The sequence below is a fragment of the Tenrec ecaudatus genome, chromosome 2 (assembly GCF_050624435.1).
Source record: "Tenrec ecaudatus isolate mTenEca1 chromosome 2, mTenEca1.hap1, whole genome shotgun sequence".
Lineage (NCBI taxonomy): Eukaryota > Metazoa > Chordata > Mammalia > Afrosoricida > Tenrecidae > Tenrec > Tenrec ecaudatus.
In genome coordinates, this window is record NC_134531.1 from 57,841,668 (window position 1) to 57,865,635 (window position 23,968).

The 23,968-nt window shown below is 41.5% G+C and overlaps 1 protein-coding gene across 1 annotated transcript in view; it reads left to right on the forward strand.

Moving 5' to 3' along the window:
• Window positions 1-23,968, forward strand: part of ZSWIM6 (zinc finger SWIM-type containing 6) — a 225,961-nt gene that overhangs the window by 123,326 nt on the left and 78,667 nt on the right. The window contains exon 2 of the mRNA XM_075541070.1: window positions 20,080-20,436. Within this exon, the coding sequence (XP_075397185.1) occupies window positions 20,080-20,436 (357 nt within the window). The remainder of the gene's footprint in view (window positions 1-20,079; window positions 20,437-23,968) is intronic.

The window sequence follows — 23,968 nt, forward strand, 5'->3', positions numbered from 1 at the left end:
GCAGATGGGAATTCTGTTTTTTAAATAATTTTTCATCATAGATCCACTTGACGATATTGAAGCAAGAGCAGAAAGGAAGGCCTCTTGAAGTGGCTGAGCTAAATCCATCAGCATTCCTACATGGCAACTTGGACTTACCTAGTTGATGAAAACCTAGCTCAGATTTGTACTTCATTTGCTATTTATTTTTTACACAGCTTCTCTAGTTTCCAAAGTCATGGAAGATTTAAGCCAACATTCAGAGGAACTAGAAGGGATGGAAACTTTAAGCAAAATGTCAGCAAAGTGAAGGAGCAGGGGCGAGACTTCTGCTAGGAAGGAGAGAGCAAGAGGGCACACGAGGCCCTTGACCTGCAGGGCAGGGCCAGCTCTACAGGAATGGCCAGGCCGTCACGCTGAGGGAGGCTCAGAGGGTAGAGTAGAGTGAATGCTGTTCATGACAGCCTTGAGTCATCTAGAAAGTGCTGCTTTGTTTTGGTTTTGGGTACTGCTTAGGAAGCTATAAAGAGTTTCTTTGGTTTTAGGAACTCGGCTAGTTTAGTGGTGAAGCGCTCGCTAGCTGTGGTGGGTTGGCACCGCACCCCCCAGCCACTCCACAGTAGAATGATTGGCAGCCTAGGAAACCCTCGGGATTCTGTTCTGTCCAGTGTGGTCACCATGTGCTGAAATCCCCAGATAGCAGTGTGCTCCGGAAATGTTGGCACGTTTTAGAGAGATTTTCATCAACCTGTTAACATGTTGGCATGAGGCACGAACCTTTTACCAGTTATGCAGGCTGCCCTTTTTGATCTTCAGAATTACAGAGAGCCAATGTTTGTGAGCTTACAGGGCTACCGTTCTCCTAAGGAAAGCCAGATCCCCACTGAAGTCTCGAGTCCTCACTACACTCGTTAGATTGCACTAGCTCTGCACCATTTGTATGCCAGTCATTGCTACGCGAAGAGAATTCTGTTTCACAGAAAGATTGTGTCTCATGTGGAAGAAGATTTCTTATATTTATTTGGAAGAACAGAACCCAAGGTTTGTTTCATGAAGACTCATCAAAGAAAATGAAGTGAGATTCCTTCGTATTTGATTAGATAATTTAAGGCTAATATTTCTCTTACCTGTCTAGATGTTTACACTGCTTGTTTGTTTAACAAAATGCTGACTTTTTTTACCCCACCCCACCCCACCCCACCTCACCCCACGAAGGCTCCAAAATGCTGACTTTTGATATGTTCAGAAAAATTTCCTCTTCTCTTTAGAGTTGACTTGTAAACTTAGGCTTGTGCCCTAAGTAGACCTACACAGCTGCCCCCAGAGGAGACTCTTTGTTCCTGCCTCAAAGTGACTGCAGTGCCCCCATCTACTTGACAAATGGCCCAGGTGGAGAACGGAGCTGCTGGGGAGTACTGCTGACACAAAAGAAGGTTCTCTTAGCCTTTCACTTAAAGTGAGAATAGGCAATTTTATTTCAACTTTCAAGTAGCCAGGTTCATTTTCTACCAGAGAACATAGTTTGCCTGGTGATGAAACAGTTGTTTGGAAATATGTGGCTATTGACCAAATTCTAGTGTTCTCAATTTGTGTTTTTCACTGTGAAATTTTCTTTGATCATCTATCTAATATTTGAGACAATTAAAGGAGCTTTTATATACATAGCAATTAATGAAGTGGACTGCATATCTTCTGACTGGTCTTACATAAACAACAACAAACAAACAAACCCCAAGCTCACTGCCATTGAGTCAATATTGACTCATCACAGCGACCCTGTGGCACAGTGGAGCTGGCCCCCGGGGGTTTCCGAGACTGTAACTGTACTGGAGTAGAAAGCCCGTCTTTCTCCCACACAGCTGCTGCTGGTTTCTAACTGCTTGACATTGCAAAGAGCGGCCCATTGCATAACCACTCGACCCCCAGGTCTCCTTGAAGTATTATACTTTTGTTCAGATTTAATAAGCATGTTATTTTAGTTTTAGGATGAACTAAGGTAATTTCATTATATACATGATTCTAGGTTTTTAAAATCATGTTTTTCCTCTTTAATTCCTAGTAAACATCTGTTTTACACTTACTAATATTGTATTATTAAATGCCCTGCATTGTATAGACTACATATAAATAAGTTCCCTATTCTCAAGATTAGATATAGTTGTTTCCTAATCATTGGATAAGTATTTTTGTTGCTTCTAAACATTTTAGAATTTTAAATATAAATGCATATACATTTAAAATGGTATTTCTGAAATTCTATTATGAACTTTAGAAATAATTTGAAGCAAAAGTCTAGGTTTTCATAATGTGATTCACATGCGTGCGTGCGGTGTGGTTGTTTTGGGTGCTGTTGCAGACCAGCGGGTTATTTTCCTTGTCAAGTGGCTGGTGGATTCAAAGGATCAACCTTTTGGTTATAATTGAGCACTTCATTATTGTATCACTAGAGCTTTTATATTTGATTATGTATGAATATGAGCAATATAAATGCATATGAATATTATGTATAGGCTGCTTTTGACTCTTAAGTATATAAAGATTTCAGTGTTTAAGTCTATGGTGAAACCTATAAGGATTCCCTTGACCCAATGCTTAATAGATGGCAGAGACCTTTGACTCTGAAATACTCTGCATAATTTTTGTGTGTATTTTTTGGAGAACATTCATTACCCTCTCAGAAATGACACATGACACTGTCCCCTGAAAAAAATTAAAATTAAAGAAAGGAGCCACCGATCCAGTCCTTTAGCCTCCTTCTGCAGATAAGAAAGTGAGTCCAAAAACTCCAGGTTAAGTGGCTAATGAGCAGCAGAGCTGGGATTACAACTCGTCACTCTCTTAGGTCAGTTCTCATTCCATTATCCTGCCAATCCTCAGGCCCATTTTGATTCTGGAACACAAATCCAAGGTAGTGTGTGCATAATTGTGACTTAATTAGCATGCTTTAATATTTCATGCTGTCTGGGTTTATGTTTCTTGTTAAAGAAGTGAACAGAATAAAAAAATTGGCACAGGGACTCTGGTAATCCATCTTTTAAAAATATTTCTAAAATCTAGCTATATGAGATATAATAATAAGCCTTAAATTATTATATGATACGGAAAGAGAAATTGGTGGTCTCTGAGTCAATTACTAAATTATTTGACTCTTCATCACCACCACCCAACAAATGTGCTATCCTAGGATACAATGGAACGTAATTTGTTTATGTGTATTATAAACACTGCTTCGGAGAGAAATAAATAAAATACAATAATTATTTGGAGTTGTATACAATATTAGTGGCATTTTGTGAGATTTTGAAGAGGTCATGATCAGGGATGTTATCTACAGTCCAAGTTGAATTCTCCATAACAGCGTCTTCACTTAAGCTTCCCTGAAGCAAAAATTATTTGTCTTCAGATGTCCTTTGCATCTTCCCACAAGAGTATAATACCTATATTTCATTTAATTTCTCCACCAATACTAAACTCAGTATCCAGTGCCAGGGACTGTCTGTGTGTACGGGGTGAATGAAGCCCAAAGCAAGATTTGTGCTTCAGTCTATCAGGTCCTTCTTCACAGTGCTGTACTTTTGCTTTGACACTCAAATTTTGAGGATTTGGAAACAAAATATTATAAAGAGGTTGTGTGTTTTATCATTATGTATTCATTAAATTAAGTATTCAATAAATAAAATATTGATTAATACTATTAAATAAAATATTAAAAGATTATTTTAGTTGAGTATTCCAGATGAATTTCGCCTATAGTTATGATGTATTGCATTATAAGGGACTGGCTATCAACAATAGGCTTACCTTTCCTGATAAATAATTGGTTCCTTGGTGGTAAATTGGGGTGGGGGTGTGTGTTATTGATCATCTCTAGCTTTTAAGCCACACATGTCTAGCTGAACCTTCAACTCTTGGGGGAAAAAATCTTGGGAAAATCCTGGCGGGGGCGGGGGGGAATCACAAAACCGTGTCAATTGGGAGGGAGGTAAAAAGGAGGAGCTGATAATAAAGAGTCAAGTAGAAAGATAATGTTTTGAAAGCGATCATGGCAACATATGTACAAGTTTGTGTGATATAATTGAGTAATGGATTGCTATAATATCTGTTGGAACCCCCAATAAAATGATTTTTTTAAAAGCAAGACCAACAAATTATATAAAGATGACTTTTAAAAAAAACCCCAAATCCTGTCAGTTTGTCTCAAGCTGATTGATGATTTGTAGACTCTTGAGTTGAGTTCCTAGTTCTGTGTAGCAACCCTCGTGCTCATCCTGAACTGCGTTTTCATTTTCATTTCCTACAGCTGCTGGTCCAAACCTCTTAGTGCCATTCTGCTTTCAAGTTCTATCAAACAGAGTCTAAGAGGGGATCTTCCCTGTAGGAAGTCATAGAGTTGGTGCCATCTTGATGTATATTCTGTACCTCCAGAAAGGTGGTGCTGATAGAACTTCATCAAAACTCATGTACACATGACCTTGGGGACCGCTGTCTCCTTCCTCCCCTTTGATGAATACCTGTTAACATATGTAGAGCACAGTCCGGGCAAAGGAGATCTGTTTTTTTCTGCTTCTATTGACTCATTTCAAAAGTTAACTGTTCTGACTTCCTGATTATGATTGTCTAGCGTTATTCATGATGCATCCCTGGAGGACTGTGTATTGTCTGTTATCAAGCAGAAAATTAGGGAACTGGTTGCTGAGTGGTGTGACCACTCAGCACATCGCATGTACGTACTGTAGGGATGAAGGTCAGACAAGACCTCCTGGTTTTACTCCATTTTATTGGGTTTTTAAAATGTTTTCTGTGATTCTACATTTTACATACCCAGATAAGATATAAACTTATGCAATAGAAGATTTTTATAAATGGAAATTTTGTCAGCTATATGAACTTTAACAAAAAGATATTATGCCTTAAGAAACTCAGTTTTAGGCAGTTAGGTAAAAATCATTAGGTAAAAACTCGATCTGTACTTGTTCCATACTGAATTTGAAAGTTTTAAAAACCCCTCTCCCCCCAATGCCAGAGAGAGAGATACGTGACTGCAATATTGATTCTTTCTCGCCCCTTGCCTGAGTCAGAGCTCCCAGGTCGCTTGAGCTTCAAGTCCTCCAGGAGCAGAGCAGGTTAAATGTCAGGGACTATATGAGTACTGCTCCTGACCTCTCATGGGTAACTCTCCAGTGTTGTTGGTGTTGGTAATGCCATGGAGTTGGCTCCTTGCAGCAGCTGTAAGTACAGCAGAGTAGTGAGAACCAGTCCTGCACCGTCCTCAGACTAGTTCCCACATTTGAGACCATAGTCGCAGCCTCTGTATCAATCATCTCCTTAAGGGTCTTCTGTTTCATTGGCCCTTTATTAGGCATGATGTCCTTTTTCAACAACTCATCCCTCCTGTTGACATGTCAAAAGTACATGAAAACACGTCTTGCCATCTTCGCTGCTAAGGAGCATTCTGACTGCACTTTGTTCTTCTAGCAGTCCGTTGTATAATTCACAGCATAACCCAAAGACATTAATTCTTTGGTTTTCCTTTTATATTGTCCAGCTTTTATATCGGAGGTGATTGAAAATACCATGACTTGGGTCAGAGGTTAAAGTGATATCTTTGTATATAATGTAGTATGCTAGTGATTTCCTGGCTGCCGCCTCCCTGAATGTTGATTATGGTTTGAAATAAAGTGAAATCCATGACTTCAGGCCTTTCTCCTTTTGTTGTGATGTTACTTATTGGTCCAGTTGTAAAGATTTTTGTTTCATGTTGAGTGTAATCCATATTGAAGCCTTTGATCTTCATTGCTGAGTGCTTAGTCTCTTTTGGCTTTCAGCGAGCAAGGTTGTATTATCTGCATATTGCAGGTTGTTAATGAGTCCTCTTCCAAACCTGACACCACCTTCCTTGACAGAGAGTCCAGCGCCTCTGATTATTTGCTCAGCCTAGAGATTGAATCAGCACGATGAAAGGATACAGTCCTGACTTGGCAACTTTCCTCTTCTTAAACCCGACAATATGCAGACAACTGTCTCTTGTCTATGCGCAGGTTACACAAGAGCCAATTAAGTGCTCTGGAATTCTCATTCTTTGCAATGTCAACCATAATTTGTAATGATATACAAAGTCAAATACATTTGTCAAATATATTTGCATAGTCAATGAACCAAACACTGGTAAATTATCTTTCTGGCATTCTCCATCTGATATCATTAATGGCACCCCTCATCCCACATCATCTTCTGGATCCGCCTTGAATGTCTAGCAAGTTTCTGCTGATACAACGCAGCAATGCTTTGTGAATTATTTTAAACAAAATTTTACTTGCATGTGATATTCATGGTATTGTTCAGTGATTTCTACATTCTGGTCGATCAACTTTCTTTGGAACAGGCTTGAGTATGGGCTTTTTCTAGAGTGCTAGCCGGGTAGCTGCTATCCAAATTTCTTTGCATAGACAAGAGCACCTCCAGCTCTGAACCTGTTTGCTCAAACATCTCAACGGGTCCCCTGTCTGTCCTCAGACCCAATACCTTCGGTGAAGCTTCCACTTCTTGCTTCAATACCACTGGCTCTTGATCAGATGCTCCACCCAAAAATAGCTACCGTACATACTCGTGCACAAACCGAGTTTTTCAGCACATTTTAAATGCAGTTTTTATCGGGTAAAAGTAGGTGCCTCGGCTGACATTTGGGTCGGCTTATGCTCCAGTGTGTATGGTTTGTATCGGCCAGTTGCTTTGGTATCATGGCCATTTTGGGTGCTCCTTCCATATTTTGATGCTCACCGTGTCCTTCTATAGTAGAACCCTGGAGCATTGCTACTTGAGGTTTGAAGCTTTTTGTGGTTTTTTTCCCCCCCTCTTCAGTTCTTTCAGCTTGAGAAATGATGTGCATGTTCTTCTGTTTTGGGTTTCTAACTCTAAATCTTTGCACATTTCATTACAATGCTCGACTTTAACACGCTGCCCCCGCAGCCCCGTTCCCACATCTTCACAAATCATCTCATCCCTCCCTCACTTCCACTCCTGTGGAGTCCATTTCTACTCATGGTGATCCCATGAGGACAGAGTAGGACTGGGTCCCACTGGATTTTCAGGGCTGTGAGCTTTCACAAACAGACTTCCACGCCTTCTTGTGAAACCCGCTCCTCTGGGTATGATTGAAACACCAACCTTTCTGTTTGTAGTTAAGGTCTTAAGGGTTTGATCCAGCCAGCAGTTCACTCCATTTAGCTTATATAATGAATAAATGAAATGAAGGAATAGAAAACACATATTAAGTAATTTATCCATAGGGCTAAAATTAGTGACTAGGAAAAGTACCAGAATCCAAGTCTCTCTCAACCTTGTCTGCTTTGAGTTCTGTAGCCCATCTTCTATTCGTGACTAATGTTAGGGCTGAACTTCCATGGTTAAGGAGAGCCTTGAGTGTCCTGTTGCCCAAGTGGACTGGACCAGTCAGCAGGCAGAGCCAGCACTGATGGCAGTTGGTGTTGTCGTAGGTGTGTGGTCATCAACATGCTCCCAGAACATGTAGCACAAATAATTTCCACGGCAAATTCTTTACCCAGGGAGACATTTACAATTTTAGCGAAAGCACCTTTAATTTTCTTATTACATAAATATTATATGTTCATTATAGAAATTATAGAAAAAGTACTTCCCCACCTCAATCACAAGAAAAGATGAACTGTAGTGACATTGCTCCAACTTAAGGGTGAGAAGGCAGTACATTTTGTTTGACTTTTTAACAAATCCTGTACCGCTTTACCTCATCTTGATCATGATGTACTTAGGGGAGAAACAGGACCAGTTGGTCTTAAAGTACACATACACCAAGTAGTGGGGAGGTTCTGCCCAGCTGGATCTCTGTGGTCAGGAAAATAGCAATCACTTAAAAGTCCTGGTAGGGACTAGATTTTCTGGAGGTTCTTTGAGTGGAATAGGAGCTCTGAATTATTCCCTCTGCCTGTCAGACCGTGATTAACAAATGGACAAAAAACAAACACCCAAACTGCGATTAATGTTATCGTCCATAACAGGAATTGCCAGTCTCCTTGTTGCTGTATTCAACTTCTAGTTAGTTTGCAGCTCAGGGACAAGGGAGACGTGTTGTAAAAAAATAATTTTATATTTATATCGACATGCACAGTAAACCTGAAATAATCTTACATTTGCATAGATGGCGAACATTAGACTTTAAAAAGGGTGTTTTCTATTTTACTATATGACCCTGCAAAGCCCAATGTGAAAAATTTGCTTTGACTTATACTGAAAGTTATTTGAGACAAAAACCAAATTTTCTAAGTCCCCCTTTCTCCTCTGTTTGTAATCAAGCCACACTTTAAGAATGTGCTGTGTAAAATGGGAACAAATATTTTAAATGCTAGAAATCCCATTAATTCACAAGTATGAATATATAAGAATGTGAATTACATCAACACGTCCTTGTCCATTATTGTAGTAGAAAGCTGACATGCTCACGGGAGTTTGGCATTTCCAGCAGCCTGCGCACTACTGCTAACTGGCTGGTGTTTAGTGCACTTGTTACTGCCAAGCTTCCCAGAGCATGTGGCATTTCTGTTAAGTGATGACGGTAGCAACCACGCCATAAAAGTTCGGAACCACTGTGGTGCTTTACACATTCGGTCCTCATCCTTTCAGGAGCTCTACAAAATAGCTATTATTAATTGCTTTTTATAGATGAAAAAACAGAGGCCAAGTTCCTTGCCTTAAGTAATTTAGATGAAGGAAGGCTGATCTTACGTTAGAAAGTTCTAGTACAGGCTGAAATTCTGCTCCACTGACGTCGTGTAGGGTACACTTGGCCTTAGGACAAAAATGTGTTACTGAAATCGTTGCCAGTATATTTTTTTCAATACTTGAATTATTTCAAATATGTAAAAACCCTCAATTAAGAGGAGTCACTTAAACATTGTAACAAATCTTTATAAAAGTAACTCCACTCTTATTTATAAGTTTTATGTTTTCATTGAGGATTTTAGTGATGGTTTTATTTAAGAGCAATCACCTCAAGTTTTGATAGTTGTGAAAATAGTATATTTTTGTTATCATAAAACATTTTTTCCCCTTAATGATCAGGTCCATTGAATATCCCCTATCTGATATCTTGGATTGGTGAAAGTTTATGTTACATAGTAAGTTCGCTACTATATAAATCTTTAAAATTAGAAGTTACATGTTCCTCAAGTGTTTTCACTGGAAGGGCTTGGTTTAATTTGTACCTTTAGCCATCCAAGGCCAGTGCTTGCGACCCGGGTGCTTGGATCAGCAGCAACAGCGTCACTTGTTAGGCGCCAGGGAGGCAGTTCCCACTCACAGCAACCCCCAGGGCATCCGAATGCACAGCCTTCTGGTGCTGGCCCTCACATTGTTATGGTTGAGCCCATTCTTAACAAGGGACTTCTTCCTCTTTCTTTTCACTGTTCCTCGCTCCACCAAGCGTGATGCCCCTTTCTAGAGATTTGTCTCCTAATAACAAGTCTACAGCATGTGAGAAAGAGAGCCTCGCCACTCTTGCTTTTGAAGATCATTCTGGCTGTACTTTCTTCCAAGACAGATTTGTTTGTTCTTTCAGCAGTTCGTGGTACTTTCGGAATTCTTCGCCAACACCATCATTCAAAGACATTGATTCTTCTTCTGTCTTCGTTACTCAGTGTTCAACTTTCATGTGCACATGAGGCAATTGAAATGATCATGGTTTGGTCAGATGTATCTTCGTCCTCAAAGTACTGCCATTGTTGTCCAACATCTAAAGTGGTCCTGTGCGGCAGATTTACCCAGTACATTGAATCACTTGATCTTTTGACCGCTGCATTTCTAAGCATTGATTGTAGATCCAAGCAAGAAAAAAAAAATTGGCAAGAAATTATTGACATCGTCACTTCTCTGTTTGTCACGTTAAGCTGTTAGAGATGCAAACTACCAAGCCTCGTGTAGACTTTTAGTCTGTGAAGTAGCAGCTCTCTGATGATTCTAATGCACCTTCCCTCTGGAGACCCACTGAGCTGCAGGCTCCATGTCTCCGTTTCCTGGGAGCATTTATGCGTTCCTTCATCTAGCAAATGTTTCTTGAGTGCCTCCTCCAGTACAGGAATTTCAGGGTTCTCATAGATCTCTGCTCTCTCCAAGCTTCACGTCCAGCTCTGCTTATAAGAGAGGAGTGGATGCTTAGAAATAGTCTCTGGTTATGCTAAAATACCCTGGGCTGGAGGCCAAGATTTTTGGTTATTTGTGACTTGCACAGTGCAGGGCAGGCGTTGTTTGGAAGAGCTCCAGGAGTTCCTTCCTCGGACATAGCTACAAGGACCTGGCGGGCTCCAAGACAGTGCTTCTTCACCTTACACCTGCCGCGGCCCTTTCATGCAGTTCCTCATGTGGTGGGGACGCCCCAACCATAACATGATTTTTGTTGCTACTTCATAACTATAATTTTGTTACTGTTATGAACCGGGCGACCCCTGTGGAAGGGTCCTTTGACCCCAAAGGGTTGCGATCCATAGGTTGAGAACTGCTGCTCTAAGAGCTTTCTTTTCTGGCCCCTGGGGCTACGGAATATGAAAGATGATACCTCTAAGGGTCCCAAACCTTAGTGGTGTTTTACTTAAGGTTATGGATTCTTTTTATCTTTTATGAAATTTATTTTTTGGTATGGCCAAATTTTCTTTGTGCAAGTTTGCCATTTGGATTGCACAACTCCATGCTCTACTGGTCTGTCCGAGGCCAGCTTACTTCTCCCTGCGTGCTCCCGCTTCCTGGAGTGTGTACAAAGGGAGTCTGACAGCACTTTTGCAAGGTGGTGGTCAGGACTAAGCAGATGAAAGCCTGGCCTTTGGGGTTCAGGCTTAGGAATGGGCTTGGACCAAAATGTAGGAGGTTTCTGCTGGATCGAGGCATTAGTGGAACTCCAAGGTGTAGGTGGAAGAATTTGGCTAGCGAGGGTGGGTCCCATTCTCCCCTCCTGACTCACCATTCTCCTTACATCACGGCCCCCTGGAAGCAGAAACTCCAGAGTTTCTCCTCTAGCTTGGTTCCTGAGACAAACATCCAAGCACTTCCTCATGGCTCTAAGCAGCCATCAGAAGCAAACAGGCAAAGAAGCTTCGGTCCCCCACCACATAAACCTTGACTCTGGGAAATAGAACAAACATTACAGAGGTGCTGAAAGGGGTCTGGGTGGCAGAGGGTGCAAATATGAGCCCATCTGCACCGTCAGAAGTTGCGATCCCAGGTGAGAGGGGAGAGTGAGGAAAGAGACGCAGAGGGAGCACCCAGTGGTGGGTCCTGTGGATAGCCACCTGGAGAGAGAGGACAGCCAGCCTGCCAGCGCCTCTGAGACTGGTGGGGGCAGGACTGATTTGCTTGTGGAAGGAAAGGTTGATGTCAAGAGAAAGCAGATTTAAAAGATGGGGAGCACTGTGGGAACAACTGAAAAATTTTACTTACTTATTCATCATCCTCTTGTCCACTCATTCAGACTCTGGACTGGGCGGCATTTCCTTCCCCCAAACAGGGTGTTCAAATACAGAAATGTGTTCTGAGAAATTGGTGGTGGTGCTGGAAAATTCTTTTATGTGCTTGAGGATTTGAGATGACATAGAATAGTGTGTGTGTGTGTGTGTGTGTGTGCGCGCGCGCGCGTGCACGCGCATGCGTTACTCCAAGCCATTTCTCTCTCTTTTTAAAAAATCATTTTATTTGGGGGCTCATACAGCTCTTATCACAATCCATCCATCCATCCATTGTTTCAAGCACATTTGTACATTTGTTGCCATCATCATTTTCTTTTTTTTTTTTTAACATTTTATTAGGGGCTCATACAACTCTTATCACAATCCATACATGTACATACATCAATTGTATAAAGCACATCATACATTCTTCGCCCTAATCATTTTCAAAGCATTTGCTCTCCACTTAAGCCATTTCTCTTAAACTAGCAGGATGCTAGTAATCTTTCTAAGATGTCCATTGTAGACAGCTAATTTAGTAGATTAGTGTCTTATTCTCACAAGAAATCATAAAATATGTTCTGCTACCGGTGTCAAACAAAGTTATTCTGATCATATGGATCCTTCATGAAATGCTGCACAAATCAGCATTAATGAGAAGACAAAAATGATACGGAAGGGATGCCGTTGGGAACTCTTGCTTTGGGCCCATCCCGGGCACGCTCCATACATGTTTATGTTACTTGTATGGTGTGCTGGCTTACAGTTTGGCCTTTGCCTTAATTTGCCATTGTCTTTCTCCCAGACATTAATGAACTGTAGGACTGGCCCTATTCTAAGTAGGCATTTTAAGGTGGACTTAAAAATAACGATTTTATTTTTTTTAAATTATTTTTTGGTGACAGATGAAAACTGCTTCATTAGTGCTTGCTGGCAATACCGCCTAATGCCTGTCTGTAAGCGGTTTAAGCTCAGTATTAGGCGTTAGGTCTAGAGGACTTAATTAGCTAACGCACCGGGTGTACTCCCTTTCTCTTAGCATTTCCCTTTGAGGAAATTGCACAGCTGAGGAAGGAATGTGATATTTTAGACATACTGTTTTTTCCACTCGAGTTCATTGCCCGAGTCTTGAGCCTCAATGTCTGTGCAACTCATTTGGAAATTGTGCGTGACTTGATTGAAAGCTTTGTGTCTTTAGCATCAATAATTACAGTGTGGAATTGTTGACTGTGTGCAGTTGTAGGCTTTGGAAAGGTAAAAGTTACATTTTCTTGGCATGGTGACTATTTTACTAGGGTCATATAATCAAGTATTGGTTACTACAGATTGAACCAGGGTAGTGGTTTAATTAACCACCAAGTACTCTGTTAAGGGAATGTTAAATGCTACCACTTTTGTATTTTTTAAACTTTGAAAAACTACAAAACACTTCTCACAACTCTTGCCACCCGTTCAGCCATAGCATTACATTGCCTTGGTCTCTGCTTTAATTTCCCTCGGGGTTCTTTTGATTTAGGAAAAGGGTGAGAGATGTATTTGTGTAAGCACTACAGCAGTGCTTCTGTTGAATTCCTTTTCAACAAAGAATATGTTGCTCGAGCGTCTCATGCATAGGACGGATTTATTTCTGAGAAGAATGTGCCCCCAAAGCAATAGTTTTTAGTGTGTGTGTAGTTCATGTCTCCCAGCTTATTTTAGCTTAGAATTTTCTAACACTTTGCATTTGTAATCAGATTCCAGTAAACTGAGCACATAGATGTATCAAAATGGCCCACCTTCAGGGCATCTTTGAGTATTTTAAAACAGCTTTCTTTCCAGTTCATATAGCAGGGTTTTCCTTGTCCTCCTTAAAATGAAACTAAAATTTAACCTTAGATATGGAAACTCAGCCCTCAAGGAAAATTTATTTTGGAACAGCAATGAAGAATTAAATATTCTTTCTAGAACCCTTAATTGATCCTTATTAATGTGAGATTGATGTAGAAGACTTGAATATGTGTTACTGTGTGAGAAATTTGTCCCTCCATGTTGTCTCTACTAAGACTTATTAACTGTTGACCTACTGAAAAATCCAAGAACAAATAGTGTCTGCCTTTTCAAAGAGGAAGGTGCCTGGTGGCGTAGCTGCTAGCCTCGAGGTCAGCGGTTTGAAACCACCAGCTGCTCCTCGGGAACAAGACTGGGCTTTCTCCCCCTAGAAAGAGTTACAGTCTCCAAAACTCAGAGGGACCGTTCTGCCCTGTTTTGTAGGGTCGCTATGAATTGGCATCGACTCGATGGCAATGAATTTGGATTTGGGTTTTTCACAGATGGTTTTGGAGGAGTCTTTTCTTCCATGTCTGGGCTGGCACAGGGCATTCCAACAGTAGTTTTTTATCTTTAGTCGCAGGATCCCTTTTACGCTTTTAATTATTGAGCATCTCAAAGTGTTTTTGCTTATGCAGGAAATATCTTCTGATATCAACTATTTCAGATTAAACCTGAGGAAATATTGAAATATATGCATATTAAATAATAGAAATAGATGCAACTAATAACAGCATCAACAATAAACCCATTATATTCCATTAGCATAAATAACTCACCTTTATAAAATACAAGCATGTATTTCCAAAACAAAAATTATTTTGTTGCAAAGGGCTGCATTGTTTTTACATTTTCAAAAATCTCTCTGCAGTCCATTTTAATAGCTATAAACTGAGTTTTCCTCTCTACACATGCTACCATCTGTTGTGATAACATGCATCATTTAGCCTTTGGAAAACTGAAAATACATTCATGACAAAGAGTTTAAAAAGCCATTGGTGTGATGCTCTTTTCCAATAACTTAAAACATTTTAATCTTGTGAATTCCAAAAATGGTCTTGGGGACCTGTGGGGGTCTTTGAGAGGAATTGCATGAAAACATTTATATACACATGTACATAGACACACTACATCATATATGACCTCGTGACATGTCATACGTGTGATATATATGACGATATATGATGGATATTTATCACTGCCATTGAGTCTATTATGACACATAGAGACCCTATAGGACAGGGTAGAACTATCCCTGTGCACTTCCAGAACTGCAACCCTTTATGGGGAGTAGAGAGCCTTTCTCCCTTGGAGCTGGCTGGTGGTTTTGAAATACTGATCTTGCTGTTAGCAGCCCCATGTTTAACCACCTTGTAACTGAAAAAAAAAAAAGGCTCTACTGTAATATTTTCTGCACACGAAAGTACCACTTTGACAGAATTTATGTGCCGGCTGAACGTACAAGTAAAATGGGAAAATGCCATAGAATGTTTGAAGGTTTTGACTGAGCCATCAAATAGCTATGCTCTCTCTGATATCACCCACTCATATACCTCACGCGTTCTCAGTGACCCTCATGAATTTCCACACCACTGACAAGCAGGGACCCCCTCCAAGCTTAGGAAAAGGAACTATTATGGATGAAGGGAGTACAGCTGACACGCCCCCCCCCCCCCCCGCCTTTCCTCCAGCTGGGAAGGGAAGGAAAGAGAAGTAAAATTTAATGAGCACTTTTACAGGGTGCCAGGTGTTTTACATATGTTATTCCATTTTAATCCTGCTAACAACCCTAGGGGATATTTTTAGCCCTGTTTTGCATGTGAAACAAGGCAAGATTCAGAAAGGTTCAATGACACGCCCAAGACACACAGCACTTCAGTGCCGGGACCTGCTGCGAGAAGAGGCATCTTTATCACCAGGGTCTGCAGGATGCCCTGCCCTTGGTTTCGGTTGTTCTCGCCAGTTGCTGCAGATTGGGAGTATATCAGCAGTGGCCTGATGATAAAGTAATTTTCCCCAGGAGACTTGTTTTTGTATTCCTTTGCATGTTATATTTCACAAGGTCAGAGAGATGTTGTAGTCATAAGAAAATGTTTGTATAATGTCTCCAGTTCTAATTCCTTGAACACATCAAGGGAATTCTGGATCCACATTTAACCATGAAGGGCAGGATTTCAGGGTGCTTCGTTCCATCATGGGAAACAGATAACTGTTCTAAAGAGCTGGTTTGCCTTTGCCACCCCCGTTATGCAGCCAGCCAGCCTTTGCCAGGGCGCCAGAGAAGCAAGCACCGTTCTTGGGATGAAGCTCCCGCTCACCCAGGACCGAGGAGAAAGGGCAGCAACCCTAGTGGCATTGTGAAGAACTGTTTAGCTGCTAACCAGAAAGTCTGGGGTCCAGTCAAGCATCCCATCAGCTTGGGTGGCTGGGGTGGGGTTGGGGGGGTGACCTGGTGATCTCATCAGTTAAGGTTACCCATTGTCCTCAAGTGTATTTTGACTCGTGACAGCCCCATGTGGGTCAGTAACACTATGTGCCATAGGGTGTTCTATGGGTGTGACTTTCTCAAGGTGCCGTGGGATGGATTTGAACAGCACATCTTTCTCTTCATAGCTGAGCAGTCAACCATTTCCACCCCACTGCGACTTTAAAGATTACCGCCTATAGGGAAGCCTTTGGGGCAGGCCGTTTTGTGCCGTCCTAGAGGTTCAACTCAGAGGCACATCAATAACATCATTACTGACTGGGAATTCTGCCCCACATTCTTGGGAAGACCCAAAATGTTTAACTGTTTATTAGCGTGGCAGTGTGGAACTGACAATATGGAGAAATGTTTCCATTAAAATGGTTGGAATTTTGAAAGGCATTTTGGGTACTAAAAAGTTCATAAGCTAGAGTTATTTAGAAAATTAACATTCATGAAACACCATAATCTTTGAATTCATATTAATAACGTATACAAAAGTTGTGGCAAACATACATAACCAAGCCCTTGACATTTCAGTGATCTGTACCATGCCTGTTTCAGTGCATTGTGTTTATCATGGCGTCTACCCATCACCCTTGCACAAGCTCAGGATCCCTGAAATATTGACTTGTCCTAACTCTTGAATTAAGTTGTCTGAAAGTCTTTCTTCTTGTTTACCTTACATAAACACTAAAATAAGAACATTGAAAAAAAATTAATAAAAAAAAAGAAAATTGGATAATATGTGAAGGTTTTTTACCCCGCATATAATTGTATGATATCAAGGTTCAATTCACTTCCTTTTACCTTGAACAATTCACATGACTAATGGTTATTTTTGCAAAGTGATTTAATTATTAATTATCATAATTCCCCCTAAGAATCCTCATGATAGTGAAATCAATTCAAGAAACTCCTCTAATGGTATATCCTTATGGAGTCTTTGCTTTACAGATTAGGTAGATTATATATGTATACTATATATGCTATAAAGAACAAATCTTTGAATGCAGTTCAGCATACAGGAAGAAAGTCAAGAAAAATGCCTAGTCATGACCAAACACTTTGGTGGGAATCAGTCACTAGCTCTAGGGGAGGACGTCAAGGTCAGTGGAACAACGTAGTCCCCAAATGAAACGTTTTACCCCTACTTTGGTGAGATCTTGACTGTGATCTTTAAAAGCTCGCGGACAGTCATCTAAGGGGAAACTCTAGATCTTTCCCTGCCTGGAGCAAAGACAAGTGAAGAAAATCAGAGCCCATGGAACTAACTAATCCAGAAGGCTTATGGACCACACCAGCAGTAGCCTCCCCACCCCTGAGACCAGAAGAACTAGAATGGTCCTGCCTCTCACTACCAGCGGCTCTGAAAGGGAGGGACCACATTAGACTGTCCTAGACCTACACAGTGATTGTTGTTACTAGATGCTGTCAGGTCAGTTCCACCTCACAGCACACAACACTGCCCAGTCCAGTGCCATCCTCACAATTGTTATGATTGAGCCCATTGGCACAGCTACAGTGTCAATCCATCTCATCTTAGAACCTCGCCGCCACTGAGTCGATTCCAAGTCATAGTGACCCTAGAGCAGGGCAGAACTGCCCTGTGAGTTTCTGAGACTATAACCATGGAAGTAGAAAGCCCAGTCTTTCTCCAGCGCAGCTGCTGGTGGTTTTGAAACGCTAACCTTGTGATCGCAGCCCATCAAGTAACCCCTATACCACCAGGGCTCTGCATCTTAGGTAGAATGGGAGAAAGGTATGTAAAACAATTCAAAATCTTTAAAAAGGCCAGGTCCACTGGTTGGATAGAGACTGATGGAACCCTGAAACCTAGAGCCTTTATTTACTCTTTGGACCTGGAACTGAACCCACTTGATTGGCTCAATTTTCTGCTAAACAATAGCGATATAAGGCTATGGAAGGGCACACTCTTAGTAAAATTAATTCTAGGTCAAAAGGCAGCAGATGCCCAAGGACCAAGTTCAGAAGGCAGGAAGGGGTAACAAAGGAGGCCGCAGGGAAATGGGAAACCCAGGGAGGAAGCGGGATAAGAGATGTTTTGTTGCAGGAATTGCAGTCAGTGACATGAAATGAAATATGTATGAATTATTGAATGAAAAGCTGATTTTCTCTGACAACCACTAAAATCTAAATCAAAGTTAATACCAAAAAGACTGTAGTTCAGTCCTCTTGAATCCTTAATTGGTGTGGCTTTGTCTGTGATTTTGCGGAGTTCTCCAGTCTCCCTTTCGCAGAGGCTATACTCTTTAGGGAAAAGACTGGCTCATCTCTTGCGTGGTTTCAAACGGCCGACTGTCCAGTGAGCAGTCCAGCGCTTAACCGATTGTGCCACCAGAGCTCATTTTGCTAGCTTACTGCAGTTGGTGTAGATGAAGGCAAAGTTTCACTTAGAATTCTTCATCTTTGAAAATTTTTAGCCTATTTATGTATGACCATTTTCTCACAGGAAAATGATGACATTAACATTTTAAAAATATATCACTGTTTTTACTTTTATTCTTTGGTTATGATTTTTCAACAAAATGTTTTCATCAAAATAAATTGTTTTAAAAAAAACAATCAAACTCTGCCTCCTTGGCTTTCTAAGACTTTAACTCTTTATGGGAATAGAAAGCCTTGTTTTTCTACCATTGATTGGCTGGTGGTTCCAGACTGCTGAATTTATGGGCAGTAGTCCAGTGCATAACACACTATGCCAGCAGGAGATAGAAATAATGATTTTGAAACAGTAGCTTTGTGGAAAAATCCAGAGGTTATCAAATTCCTGAAAAGTTTCATGATAAAGTAGTAGTTCAGAATTTCAAATTCACCTCCATCCAGTCAATAAGGACTCACAGCAGGCGCACACGACAAGGCAGAACTGCCCCAGTAGGTTTCCGCAACTGTAATTCCTTACGGGAGTAGAAAGCTTCATCTTCCTCCAAACAGTAGTGACAGTAACTTGGTTCGGGGTAATGTTCGATTCTAATTGATTAATTTGGTCATTATAAGACATCGCCTTCTGCGAAGAGTTACAGAACATGAACTAGCAAGGCGGACATTTATTCCTCAGCAAGATTTCTTGTAAGTTGAATAGTGGTTTTTAAACATCTTTGGCCTGAGTTCAGGTATTCCATGTGTAAGCTCCAGACATTTGTGGCTGTCGCTCTGGGTTACCTCCCCATAGCTTCCAAAGTTCCCATGTGGTAGAGGTCCTTCTCTGAGAATGACAGGAACCCAGAGGCACAGGGGCCAGCTTGCTGTACTCTATTAAAATCGCAGAGACCGTGACGGTGAGAGGCCTCCTCAGGCTTCCTTCTAGAACACCTCACTTCTGTCAGGCCCCTGGAACTCCACGGCAGCCCTCCGTCTGGGAAGTCTCCAAAGGCATCCCCTGACCACTGAAGGATGGGTGTGTCACATGCAACCGAGGGCAGCAGTTCCCTCTGAATCTAGGGAAGGGTAATGTGGAAGAGTGATCCCTGGCCAAGCAGGACAGGAGGCAGTTTTCATTTCCCCGGGAGCTGGAGCTAGAGCTGTCCAAGGCGGCGGGGTGCAGGTGGGGGAGTGCGGGGGTGCAGTGTGCCTGTGGGGAGGAAGTGGGGGCATCTCCTCTGGAGTAAAGGGCCATCACCACTCAGGGAGGTTGGGGGTGATTCCAGGACTGCTGCTAATACCCTTCTTACTTGGTGACTGTACCCGTATCCGCCCTGATGCCAGCGTCGCTCTGCAGTCTGTGGGAGAGAGTGACCATTCAGCGGTATGCGGGAGGCTTGCTTGGCTCTCCGGGTCCACCAGCATGCATTGCTCTGAGAGGCTGCGACACGGGTGTCCACTACTGGTGCGACATTGGGATTTGTAAATCGTAACATCCAACACCACGGGTTGGGAACGGGAAGCCCTCCGAGTTGCTGTGTTGGAGGTGGGCGAGGCTGGTGGGTGACTGAAGTGAAGGATGGGTGAGATGGAGGAGTTTGTTGAGAAGAAAGTTGAGTTTTCCGGCTCCACCTTAAGAAGGAAAGGGAGAGATTTGGGTTGTGTACCACAAATTCAGAATGAACTAAATGATGACTTACGGGTGCTGTGATCCCACAACTTCCAGGGAGGAACTATTTCCAGAAGATTTCATAAATACTTCAGCCGAATATCTGTTAAATCCCTTGTAAAACTGAAGTGTGTGTGTTTGGGGTGGGGCGGGGCAGGGGGACAGGACGGATGACTGGCCTGATGTTTCTAGTTGAAAAGCAGAGCTGCCACCATTTCCTGTCCCGCCGTCAAGTAGCTCACATTTCAGAGAACGACATCGCCCAACATCGGGGTCCAGACGCTGAACTCTCCCCGCTCTCTCTCTCTCCCCCCTAGGCTTCCACTTGAGCGGCACAGTGACAGAGCCTGCAACACAATCGGAGCCAGAAACGGTTTGCAACGTGGCCATCAGCTTTGATCGTTGCAAGATTACCTCAGTGACCTGCAGCTGTGGAAACAAGGACATATTTTATTGTGCCCATGTTGTGGCACTGTCGTTATACCGCATCCGCAAGCCAGATCAGGTCAAACTGCATCTTCCCATTTCAGAGACCCTCTTTCAAATGAACAGAGACCAACTACAAAAGTTTGTACAGTATTTGATCACAGTGCACCACACCGAAGTTTTGCCAACCGCCCAGAAATTAGCAGATGAAATTCTTTCCCAGAATTCTGAAATCAACCAAGTTCATGGTGAGTACAGTAACTGAATGAATCAATTACTGGTTTCTTCTCGAGATCTTTTTGACCCTTTTATAAATTCAAGTTTCCCTGCATAAGAATTAGTTCAATGTGAATGACAACATCCGCACCGCTCTCAAGTTCTTGTAAAACTATGAAGTTTAGTTTTGTATTCTAAAGCATTTGCTTTGAAGGGTTTGTGCCATTCTGCTGGGTGGCAAGGAAAGCCTTCCATTTCTGAACTGTCGGTGAGGTCGCCAGGAGGCAGAGCTGATTGGTGCACAGTTGGTTTCTAATTCACCTAGTCTTTACATTTGGTAAAATGCCATTAAACACTAGACAGTAGTTATTAAATAATTTAATTTACCCTTATAAGTTGAAATGACTTGGATTTATTCATCCTTTAAAAATCTTATTGAATTTATTTTTTAACTCAGTGAAGTTTTTGACAGAGTACCTCATATTAAGGAAAGACACTGTTTAATGATTAGAACTTAATGAGAGTTCAGGATATGAGTCATCATTCTATATGGCAACTCTTAAAATGAGTTTCTTTTAAATCTTTAATACATGGAACATGGCATCTCATTTATTTCTAAACACATTTATCTAGTGTTTATTTTGTTTAACACAAATATGACAGTGCACAAGGATTTAGGTGCAACTTTTAGAAATATCCATCATTTATTTAAATAGTACATTAGTATAAGCTAAATAATATTGTTGAACTATAGGTGGCTGTGGTTTTAAGACATTTATATCTAATTTACAAATATTTCAAAACACAGTAGGGTAAAGAACATAGTTCAAGCGCCTAACATTTTTACATTTCTTTTGTTATATTGATTAATGATCAAGGACAAATCATTCAACCCTAATTTCCTAGGTTGTCCTCAAAATGACTACTTCACATAGCAAGTAAATGAGATTTCTGAAGGAGCTGTTTGAGATGTAGAATTTTCATTTTTAAATTGTGGAGTAGAAAATGAAGGCGAGCGCCTACAACATGAAGGTGCCAATTGGCCAGTGTTCTCAAGGGACCAGCACGCAGGCCCGGGGATGGGACTCTGCTGACACAGTTGTGCGGCTCCACTCCCTTCTTAGTACAAGCATTTCTTTGCCCTGAGTTTTTTGGGTGGTAATCACTTTCCTGACTCGGTGTTTTGCTGTTGATTTTACATCTCTAAACACTTTAGTTTTATCTTTCCATAAATGCAATCTTGCAGGTCGATTCCCCTATGACTTTCACTGAACATTATGCTTGTAAGACTCACCCATCCCACGTGAGCCGCCCGAGCTGTTTGTGCTTGTTGCTGTAGGGCACCGCTGTCAATGGGCGTGCGATGCACTTACCGTCGTAGATATGGCACTGGCCACCTGAAAACAAACTGATACAATTAATGTCAGTTATTTTAAATTGTGTTTATTTTAATTTTACTTAATTCAAAATATCTAAAATATTGGTTCAATACAGTTTGAAAAAATATCGATATATTTTAAATTATTGTTATTATTTCTGCTCGTGCCAGGCTCTGAAATCGGTATCTTGTTTGTACTTCCAGCGTGTTGCATATGACTTAACTCAACAGCAGCAGGACTTTGCGTTAAGTCAACGCAGCTCTAGCATGTTCTGGTATGAAAGTGCCACTGTTTCTTTGTCCGTCCTACTGTTGATGCATTTCGTACGGAAAGTGCTGCTGTGAAGAGCTCTTTGACACGTCTCCTGGTGTTGTGAGATACTGTTAGCATGACTTTTAGGTCCGGAAAAATCTGTGGAGCCTTATTTCTAGCCATGCTCCCCGTCAGCCCCAACTTGTCAGAGGGTTATCTCCGGTGGCAGGGTCTGTGAGTATTCAATAACAGGAGTTGAAACAACTCAGGCGTAGAAGTACCTTCGACCCACCCAAAGCACCCTTACTCAAGGGCTCTTTCAAGTGCGCTTCTGCTCTGTCATGTCATCTGGCTCAACTTTTTAAAAAATCCAGGCCAGCCAACAACCATCCCAGAAGTTTCTCACAAGCTGCTTATTAAAATGTTGGTTGAAGACTGAAGAACAGAATGCCGTTTCACCTGTCTTTGGTTCCTGGCGACCCTACAGGCAGAGCAGACCTGCCCCACTGGGAGATGGCCATGTCTGTCACCCACCCAGAGTGGTGGTGCATTCCTTTCACTGCACCGCCGTGGCATGTCTGGGACCCTGAGCAGCCCCCAAAGCCTCTTAGCCTGCATGTTTTAAAATCTAATCTGTGTTGAAATAGTCGGCTTAAAGACACAGTGTAAACTGAAGTCAGATGGGAGAAGATGTTTGTGTGACACTGTTTCTTTCAGACATTCGTAAGTGAGAAGAGAGAGATACCTAAGGAACTAGGAAGGGCGTTATGCAAGTTAGCTTCCCACTCGGTGTCCTGTGAGGACAGCTTCAATCAAACAGCAAAGTTGAGCAGTTTATCCCACTAGCTTGCTCTGCACTTCATTGATCAGCAGATTTCCTCCCAGCCTGGAAACAGGCCAGTTACACGAGCTGCCTTCCTGCCTCCTCCTCCGAAGTGACAAGTAGTGAAAAAGACGAGAAGTAAGAAGCAGGCCATGACTTTAGGCGAAGAAATGGGGAATCTGCTCCCCAGAGGGTTTTATTTGAACTTTCGGAGTGATTACTGTGGGGGTAGGATTAAAAATGTTTAGCAGTTGCTTGACTTCATGGTCCCCCTGCCTCCAAATGTCTGTCCATCAAACTTTCTCTTTTACCACATGTGTTTTAAAACACTGCTTTCTTATATGGTTTTGTGGCTCTATTTTTCGCTTGAGAAAAGTATCTTAAAGATGAATATAGAGCAATTACATTATTCTCTAAGAACAGCATCACTTTTACAACTTGCTTTATAAATTGAATTAGGATAAGATTTAGGATCTATTTAGTGACCATGATAAAGACAATAATGGTTAGCTTACCCAAAACCTTTTTAGAAGAAAGACATAATAAAATTTCTAAATACAAACCATGTTGATAGTATTTTTTTCTTTTCCTTGTGAACTTATCTTAATGTTTCTTAAAATTCTATTCTTTGTCATTTTTTTTGAAATAATCTTTGGCTTTTAAAGAAATTATTTTTTACCCTGAGTAAATTTAAAACCTTGTCAGGTCTACTTCCAGGACTTTGTTTCTTGCCCTTGCATTATAAGCTAGGTACTGCAAATTTAAACTGACCGTACTCTGCCGAGGGAGACACCAAGAGCAGGCTACTAACTTATCTAAGGTCACAGATTCAGCCAAGTCCTTGGAACATAGGCTTAGTCATACTTGAGTCCTTGTCAGATGACCTTTTTATAAATTCTAATAAAACTTGCTAAATAATTTTAATTAGATTATGAAGTTGACCGCTGTATTCTAGATCTTAAAAGGAGGCTGAGTGGTGCAGTGATAAAGTGGTAGACTGCTAACTGAGAGACTGGCAGTTCTAACCTACCCACTTCTACATGGGAGAACGAGTCAGCCATCTGCTCTGTAGATTTACTGCCTGGGGAAATAGGGCAGCATTACACTGTC